The following is a 10,000-nucleotide window of genomic DNA, read 5'->3' on the forward strand; positions in this document are numbered from 1 at the left end:
CCTGGGAGGGGCGCGAGAGAGGCCGACACGTTACCACTGTACCAGCCCGGAGGCTGACAGGGCTGTCCTTGAGTGCTGCTTCTGGTGTCTTGCTCTGCTGGAGGATCGGGGGATGCTGATCTCGCTTGCGATGCGATTGAGATTTGTAGCTTCGCCCGGGCCTTCTATATATGGCCCAGCCTGTGGCAGCTTTTTATGGCTGTCTCATTTTGTTCTCTGACACTCGATGTTTACCGTGGCGGTGAGATTGCCAGCAGGCGCTCCTGCCGCCATGGTGTAAGCACATCGTATAACTTCTTTACCAGCACGGCGGCTGTTGCAAGCGGCCCCTGTCTAAGGAATTGCGTATGCTCACAATTCTCTAAGTAATGCACTAGTGTGGCGTTCGGACCTGGCGTGACCCAACCTGGGAAAGTATGCTGAGCTTCAGGTTGCGAGGTCGTGCTGCTACAGTCCCACCAAAAACGTTTGGTTTGTAAAGTCAGAGAGAAAGAGAGAGAGAGAGAGAGAGAGAGAGAGAGAGAGAGAGAGAGAGAGAGAGAGAGAGAGAGAGAGAGAGAGAGAGAGGGAGAGAAAGATATATATATATATAGAGAGAGAGAGGACAGAGAGAGAGAGAGAGAAAGAGAGATAGAGAGAGAGTGAGAGAGAGAGAGAGAGTGTAATATAGTGTATTATCGTGGTGCGATATCCCAGCGCTATGCTACCAATGTAATAGTAGTGAACTAGTGTGGTGCGGTATCCCCAGCGTTATGCTACCAGTGTAATGTACTGTGGTGGTCTTATCTTATCTCTCCCTCTCTCTGTTGTATGGTACTCTTGAAGTGAAGTGAAAGTTGTCGTAGCTTCTAAGCTTTATTAGCACGGGAGTGTGGTAGGTGTGATACAGAGGACAGGCAAGGCAGGGGCGCCCAGGGAAGAGCGGGCGACCTGCCCGGCCCGCTGTGGCGAGCGGTCTGTCTGAACTGCTCAGACATTTATATGAAGAAACTTCGTTTTGGAACATTTCATGATGGAAAACATGAAATAATTTGAATGAACATAAAAGTCCGATACATATGGTCACATGGTGGTTTCGTGGAGTTATGGTGTTTACAAGACTAAAAAGCTTCGTGATAAGAAGACAAATATTGCTGAGTATTCACAAAACATAAAGGCATTTGAATATCGACAATGATAGCGATAACATACTTAGTGATTCAGAATAAGCATTTTCTAACGAACATTTTGAGTATAAACAACACATAGTTATACACATAGACATCAGAATAATAGCATGGAAATTGTTCACGACAACTTTCACTTCACTTCAAGAGTACCATACAACAGAGAGAGGGAGAGATAAGATAAGACCACCACACACACACACAACACAACACAACACAACACAACACAACACAACACAACACACACACACACACACACAACACGATATGTGCATGTTTGTATATCAGTTTCCATAAATGAATTTCCCTATATTACAGGAATTATTTGGACGTCAAAAAGAATAAACAACTCTACTTGACTATGGTTAGTGGTATTGTTATTTCATTGCAATTGTTATTAAAAAACAAACAAACAATCTTATAATGCGGAATTAACACCATTACGTCAACAAATTTGAATGCGATAATAAAGCCCGGACTTTGGATTAAAATGGTCACTTCGTTAATAACCATAACGACATTTGCAATGCGGTTGAATTAAGCAAAACTATTACTTTACATTGCAATTTTAAGTACATTATTTCTTTTTACATGGCGGTACCAAGGAAAAAAATATAATTGTTAACTCTTAAGCGACGCCGAAATCTGGGCTCTAGCATCGCATTCGCATGATTTGACTTCACGGTGTTAACGTTGATATAAGGAACGAAAGGGGCTCTTGTTCGTTTCCCCTGGTTTCCCCCCCTCATTCCCCTCCTTCTTCCCCCTCTCCCTCCCCCTCCCCCCCTCCCCCTCCCCCTCTTCCCCTTCCCTCCTTACTCCCTCTCCCTTTCTCTACCTCCTCTTCCCCCTTTTCCTCCCCCCTCCTCTTCCCCCTCTTTCCCCTCCTCCCCCCCTTTCCTCCTTCCCTCCTCCCTTATTTCCCTCTCCCTCTCAAACCCCTCCCCCCTTTCCCCCCTCACTCTCCCTCCTCCTTCCCCCTCTCCTCCATCCCTCCCCCCTTCTCCTTCTCCCCCCTCCCTCTCCTTCCCCCCCTTTCGGGCCCTCCCCTCTCTCTACCCCTCCTTCCCCTCTCTTCCATCCTCCTTCTTCTCCTCTCCCCCCCCTCTCCTATCCCTCCTTTCCTCCTTCCTCCCCCTCTCCCCCTCCCTCTCCTCTCCTCCTTCCTCTTTCTCTCTCCCCCTCCCTCTCCTTCCCCCCCTCCCTCTCCCTCTCCCTCTCTACTGGACCCGGCCGTGCGGGGGGAAATCGCCGAGGGCATCATCGTCGGGACCAGCATCTTCAAGTGCTCGCTGTGCCCGGGGACTTTCAGCGGCGACTTTCCCGCCAGGCAGAATGCTTGAGGGGAGGGACCCACGGGAAACAACGGCGCCGGTCACATCTCGCCCCCGTGGGACAAGTGCAGTCGCTCGGAAATGGGGAGTGTCGGCCCCCGGCGGGGGCGGAGGGAACGAGGTGCGGGGGGATTTCGGTGCAGATCTGCGGGGTTTTGGGGGTTTTCCAGGCGCGGCGCCCTTAGAGCAGCACGTGGCGGGGAGTAACCACGCGAAGAAGTGCCGGGCGGCGGGGATCCCTCAGGGCGGGCGCTGGGGCGGGGGGCAGGCGTTCGCAATGCGCCCGGGGAGGACTTGTTGTTGGGTTTTTGCCGGGGAAGTTTCGCAGCCAACACCACACACAACCAGACCACACCACGCACACACCGCCAACAGGGACACAAAACACACACACGCACACCACGCACACACACGCCCCACACACACACACAAAAAACCACACACACACACACCAACACACACCCCACACACACCACCACACACCACACTTACACCCACCACACACCACCCAACCAACACACACACACACCACAAAACACACACCACACACACACAACACACCACACACACACAACACACACACACAAAACACGCACCACACACACACACACACACACACACACCCCACACACCAAACACCAACACCAAACGTCTTTTGAAGCGGGTGTGTACGCAGTTTTATATTATTTAAAATTTATATATATATATATTTTTTTATTTTTTATTTATTTATTTAAATTATTTTATTTTTTTTAATTTTCCTTTTTCTTCTTCTTTACAAGAATATTTCTCAACTCGCTGCCGCCCAATACGACAGCAATGGACCCATTGGGTGTGGCTTGTGCAAGGTTCAGTGTACAGGCAAGCAATCCTACGATGAACACGTAAAAGGCGACAAACACCGGAAAAAGGTCGGTGCTAAATTCCCTAATAGATAGATACACAGACAGACAAACAGACAGACAGACAGAGATCTGTAAGATTTTCAGAATCAGTGAGTTTCTACCCTGAAAAGACTGTCAAATTCGTAGTATCTAAAATGAAAACAATGGATATACAATAAGAGTGATAAATAGATAGATAGATTGATAAATTGATAGATAGTAGTCATTCATACATACATACATATATTTTATATTTTTATAATTTATAAATATTATTTTTTTATTTATTATTTATATTAACATTTTTTAAATACGTATATCTATGTTTATTCATACTATATATTATATAATTAAAATATTATATATTATTTTATATTTAAAAAATTTATTTTTAAATAAATTTATATATATATTAAATATATATTAAAATTTATAAATTTATATAAAATTTATTATTTTATATGTATAATATTGTTATATATTTATTATTTTAATATTATAAAATATATTTTATTTTTTATATATATAATATAAATATAAAAATTTAAAAAATATTTAATTTATTATTAAAAATTTTTATATTTATTTTTATTTTTTGTATATTATTACTAATTTTAAAATTTTTATATATATTTATATATATAACTTATTAATAACATAATAATATATAATATTATATTATTTATTATATATATTTATATAATATTTTAAAATATTTTATATATATATTATTATTTTTTATGTTTAAAATATGATTATTTTATGGATATATATTGTATATATATATTATTAAGTTTATATTTTTTTTAAATTTTATATATATAAAATATATATATATATAAAAATATATTTTTTATTTTTATATATTATATATATATGTATATATATGTTTATATAATACATATATATATATATATATATATATATATATATATATATATATATATACATACCCTATATTCATTTATTATTAATTTATATTTATATAAAATATTTTATATAAATATATTATATTATATAATAATATTAAAATTAATATTTTTATATATTATATATTTTATAATACAAAATAAAATTTTACAAATATATATCATATATATATATATATTATATAAAATTTATTTATATTTTTATAACATTTATATATAATATATAAATATTTATATTTATATATATATAAAATATTTTATATATAAATTTATATAAAATAAATATATATATGTATATATATGTATATATATTTTATTATATATGTATTATATGTATATATATATTATATATTTATTATTTTATTTATATGGTGTGTGTTTGTGTGTGTGTGTGTGTGGTGTGTGTGTGTGTGTGTGTGTGTGTTGTGTGTTGTGTGTGTGTGTGGATTTTAAACCCTATTTGGGTTAAATTTTTATTTATATATATAATATATTTTATATTTTATATATATACATATACTTTTTTCACACACACACACAACCACACACCCACACACACCCCACCACACACACACACAAAATATTTAATATATAATAATATATATATTCAGAATACGTTAAAATAAGTGCATATAATTTTTTTTAAAATTTAGCTTTAGCCTGGGTCTGCCCGATAGGAGCTTCCGTGGGCATTACACCGAAAGGTAAAACGGTGAGGGAGAGGGGGGGAGAGGAGGGAAAAGGGGAGAGGAGAGAGAGAGGGGAGGGGGGAAAAGATGATGATAGATAGATAGAGAAGGGGGGTAGATAGATTTAAGAGAGAGAGGGAGAGAGGAAAGAGATGATGAGAGACCGTGAGAGTGAGGATGAGGGAGATCTGGAGATTGAGAGAGATCTGAGAGGATTTGAGAGAGACGAGAGCACGAGGGATGAAGAGAGAGAGAAGGACACGCATCATCACACACAACACACACTCACACACACACACACAAACGCCACACGTAACTTTTGAAGCGGGAGTTTGTACGCAGTTCAGTAATAATATTATTATAATTATATATATATAATAATATATTATGTTTATATTTTATATTGTGGTTTTTTTTTTTTTTTTTTTGTTTTTTTCTTATTATTTTTTATTTTTTCTTTTTTTCTCTCTTTACAGAATATTTACACCTCGTTCTGCCCAATACGACAGCAATGGACCCATTGAGTGTGGCTTGTGCAAGGTTCAGTGTACAGGCAAGCAGTCCTACGATGAACACGTAAAAGGCGACAAAACGGTATAAAAAGGTCGTGTGTTAGTTCCCTACACGCAGTCCCTTGCATCTGTTAATCAATGCCCTCCAGATTTAAAGATATTGTTATGGTAGTCTTTTGGTCATGAGCATGAATTAGTCACATTTTCATTAAACGTTCCAATGTGTGAACATGCTCTCGTTTAAGAGTTTATCTAGATAGTTCTTAGCCTGAGTGAAGAAACCTACGGTTATAGGAGGGTAGTTGACCTATTACAGACTAAACAATGTCCAAGATGTCAGTTAGATGCATGGGTTGTAAAGTTAGCTTAGTTAGTATTCACAGACTGCAATACAGACGGTGGACAGATCGTTTCTAGTTGATGGGTCAGGAAGCTTGGAGGGTCTGTGCAGGTTGGGGGTCTACCCGGATAGTCTGTCAAGATTTGCGCTGTAGCAGGGTGGGAATAGGTTGTCTTGGGTGTGTTTGTGTGGATTAGTAGCGTGTTGTGGGGGGTTGGATAGCGTGTGTGTGCGTTAGAGAGTGTGACTGTGAATCGGTGTCATGGGTGTGTGTGATGTGTGTGTGGTGTGTGTTGTTTAGTGTGGGTGGGTGTTGTGTGTGTGTGGTTTGTGTGTCGTGTGAGTAGTGGGTGTATGTGTGTGGGTGTGAGTGTGGGGGTGAGAGTGTGTGAGAGTGTTGTGTGTGTGTGTGTGGGTGTGTCGTGTGGAGGGAGAGCTAGAGTGGCGGAGCGGGAGGGAGAGGAGAGATCCGCGTGGAGAGCGAGGCGCGCGGGAGAGCGAGCGAGCGCGAGAGCGCGAGCGCGCGCGAGCTAGAGAGCGAGCGCGCGCTAGGCTCGAGCGCGCGGAGCGCCTGAGAGCGCGCGGGCAGGGCGAAGAGCGAGGAAGCCGCTAGAGCGAGAGAGGGCGCAGCGCGAGAGCGCGGGCGCCCCGCCCCACCATAGAGACGCGAGAAGACGGAGGGAGAGGCAGCGCGGCGAGCGCGAGAATAGCGCGCGAGAGGGAGAGCGAGGGAGAGAAGAGCGCGAGAGTCGAGAGGCGGCGCGAGAGAGAGGAGTACACGGGCTCTCGTGACACCAGCGATCTCGCCAGCTATTACTTCTCCCCCCTCGCCCTCCCAACACCCCACTAAAACAGCACCCCCCCCCCTCTCGTCCTCTCTCTCTCTCTCTTCTCTTCTCTCTACTCTCTCTCCTCTCTCTCTCTCTTCTCTGTCTTATCTCACTCTCTCTCTCTCTCCTTTTCTTAATTTCCTCCTCTCTCTATCTCCTACTCTTTCTCTTTCTCTCTCATCTCTTTCTCTACTTCACTCTCTCTCCTCTCTCTCTCTTTTCTCTCTCCTCTCTCTCTCTCTCTCTCTTTCTTCTCTCTTTCTTTCTTTTTCTCTCTCTACTCTCTTCTCTCTCTTCTTCCTCTCTCTCTCCTCTCTCTTCTCTCTCTCTCAATCTCTCTCTCTCTCTCTCATCTCTCTCTCTCTCTCTATCTCTTCTTCTCGCTCTCTCTTGCTCTCTCTCTCTCCCCCCCCTAACCCCCCCCTCTCTATCTCTCTCCTCTCTCTCTCTCTCCTCTCTCTCTCTCTCTCTCTCTCTCTCTCTCCTCTCTCTCTCTCCTCTCTCCTATTGTGAAACTATTAAATTCTCATTCATACCTTTTCAACATTTATCTTATATATATTATATCTTATCTATATCGATCTATATATCTATTTATCTATCCTATCTATCTATTATCTATTATCTATCTATCATCTATCTATCTATCTATCTATATATATGAAAAAAAGACATAGTATTTTTTACATTTCAGGAAATGGCTTTGGATCTCGAGATACGAGCAAAAAAGGCAATGAAGGAAAATGTAAGTGTGACAGAGACAGAGAGGAGAAATTTGGGTGAGAAGGGGAGGAAGCTAGACGAAAATTGGAATATAGAGGAGAGAGAGAGAGGAGAGAGAGATAGAGAGAAGAGAGAGATAGAGAGAAGAGAGAAAGAGAGGAGAGAGAGAGAAGAGAGACAAAGGAGGGAGATAGAGGGGAGAGAGAGGTGAGGAGATGAGAGACCACGAGAGATAGAGAGAGCGAGAGTTAGAGAGAGAGTGAGAGAGATGAGAGAGACGAAGGACGCGAGAGAGAAGTTAGAGAGAGAGGAGAGAAAGAGAGAGATTAGAGAGAGAGAGAGATGATCGAGAGATGAGAGAGAGACGAGGTTGGATGAGAGATTACAGATGGAGACGAGGAGAGAGAGTTAGGATGAGAAGAGAAGAGGAGAGAAGAGAAGAGAAGAGAAGAGAGGAGAGAGAGGAAAGAAAAGAGAGTTAGCGAGTGGATGAGGAGAGATTGGAGAGAGAGTGAGCGAATGAGAGGGAGAGAGGAGAGAAGGAGCGAGGTGATGAGAGAGGGGGAGGATGAGAGAAAGAGAGGAAGAGGGGGGGAAATATAGAGAAAAGAAAGAGAGGAGAGAGATGGGAGAGAGAGAGAGAGGAGAGAGTGATAAGAGTGGAGTGGAGAGAGAGGAGAGGAGGAGGCGAGAGAGAGAGAGAGGAGACGAAAGAAAGGAGAGAGAGAGCGGAGAGAGGAGAGAGAGAGAGGAGAGAGAGAGAGGAGAGTATGAGAAGATGAGAGAGCAGGAGAGAGAGAGTATGAGAGAGAGTGAGGAGAGGATGAGAGATGGTGAGAGAGAGAGAGTGAGTGAGAGGAGAGAGAGAGAGAGAGGAGAGAGAGGAGAGAGAGATAGCGGGGAGGAAGAGACGAGAGGGAAGAAAGAGAGAGAGAGGGGAGAGAGAGAGGGAGAGAGAGAGGGAGGAGAGAGAGAGAGGACGTGGAGAGAGAGAGGTGAGAGAAAGGAAAGGAGGGGAAGAGAGAGAGAGAGAGGGAGAGAGAGAGAGAGAGGAGGATTGTTGGAGGAGGGAGAAGAGGAGAGGGGGGTGACGGATATCTATACATATATATATTTATATATATAATTATTTATTATATATATATATTCTATAGAAGAGCATGAGAGAGAAGTAGAGAGAGGAGAGAGGAGGCCGAAGAGATGAGAGGGCCGAGAGAGAGAGGAGAGATAAAGAGAGTAGAGAGAATTTTAGGGGGGGGTGGTGGGGGGAGGGAACAGAGAGAGAGGGAAGAGGAGAGAGGAGATAGAAGAGAGTACAGAAAGAGAGGACAGAAAGAGAGGGAGAGATAGAGAGGAGAGAGAGAGCAAGGTGAGAGAGCGAGGATGATAGGAGAGAGGATATAGAGAGAGAGTGGGAGAGATGTGAGAGGGTGAAAGGAGAGAGAGTGAGAGAGGTTGAGAGAGAGAGAGGAGATGAGGAGAGGCGGAGAGAGAGAGATGAGAGAGAGGGAGAGAGAGAGAGATGATGAGAGGAGTGGAGAGAGAGGAAGGAGAAGAGAGAGTGGAGAGAGAGAGAGGGGAGTGAGGGAGAGAGTTGTGAGAGGTGAGAGGATGAGGGAGAGAAGAGAGAGAGAGGGAGAGGAGAGAGAAAGGTGAGAGGGCGGGGGAAAGAGAGAGAAAAGAAAGAGAGGAGATGAGAAAGGAGAGAGAGATCGGGGGGGAGCGATGTGGGGGAAGAGAAAGAGGGGGGAGGAGAGATAGGAGAGAGAGAAAGGAGAGAGAGAGTGGAGAGGAGAGGAGAGAGAGAGAGGGAGAGATGGAGGTAGAGAGAGAGGAGGAGAGAGAGAGAGAGGGAGAGAGAGCGAGAGGAGACCAGAGAGAGAGAGGAAGAGCGAGAGAGAGGATGTGATTGTAGCGAGATGAGAGCGAGGAGGATAGAGGAGAGAGAGAGAGGATAGTAGACTAGCTTCTTAGCTAGCTGCTAGATAGTAGAGATAGACGAGTATTCGTAATATTATCTTATCTAATCTCTCTTCTTATTTATCTCTATATATCGTCTATATCTATATATATCCTATCTCAATCATATTCTATTCGAATATCTTCTATATCGCTATATTATATATATATATATTATATCTCTCTCTCTTCTCTATATCTCTCTTATTCTTTATCTATTTTCTCTCTCCTCTATTCTCTCTCTCTCTATTTCTCTCTCTACTCTTCTCATCTCTCTCTCTTCTATGTATGATCCAGCAATCCCCCACCCCCCCCCCCCCCCCCCCCCCCCCCCCCCCCCCCCCCCCCCCCCCCCCCCCCCTCGACCCCCCCCCACCCCCCCCCCCCCCCCCACCCCACTGCTCTAATCTCTATCGACACCTTCTCTATATCTCTTAACATGATCCCGAGAAATGTCATAGTATAAGATACCCAACCCATCTAAACTCCCCTACTCATAATTTATCTCTCTATCTTCTCTCTATTCTCTAGAGAGAGAGAGACGAGAGAGTGAGAGATGAGAGATGAGAGTGAGATGACTGGAGGGAGAAGGAGAGACGAAGGTGAGCGAGTGAGGACGAGGGTGAGAGGAGAT

The 10,000-nt window shown here is 43.1% G+C and overlaps 1 protein-coding gene across 1 annotated transcript in view; it reads left to right on the forward strand.

The window, feature by feature from the left end:
- Positions 1–3,263: 3,263 nt before the first annotated feature.
- The window catches only part of LOC125041108 (caspase-2-like), an 11,189-nt gene continuing 4,452 nt past the window's right edge, over positions 3,264–10,000 (forward strand). The window contains exons 1-2 of the mRNA XM_047635871.1: positions 3,264–3,411; positions 7,379–7,429. Coding sequence (XP_047491827.1) covers positions 7,382–7,429 — 48 coding nt within the window. The 5' untranslated portion in view covers positions 3,264–3,411; positions 7,379–7,381. The remainder of the gene's footprint in view (positions 3,412–7,378; positions 7,430–10,000) is intronic.

Source organism: Penaeus chinensis, chromosome 30 (assembly GCF_019202785.1).
Source record: "Penaeus chinensis breed Huanghai No. 1 chromosome 30, ASM1920278v2, whole genome shotgun sequence".
Taxonomy (NCBI): domain Eukaryota; kingdom Metazoa; phylum Arthropoda; class Malacostraca; order Decapoda; family Penaeidae; genus Penaeus; species Penaeus chinensis.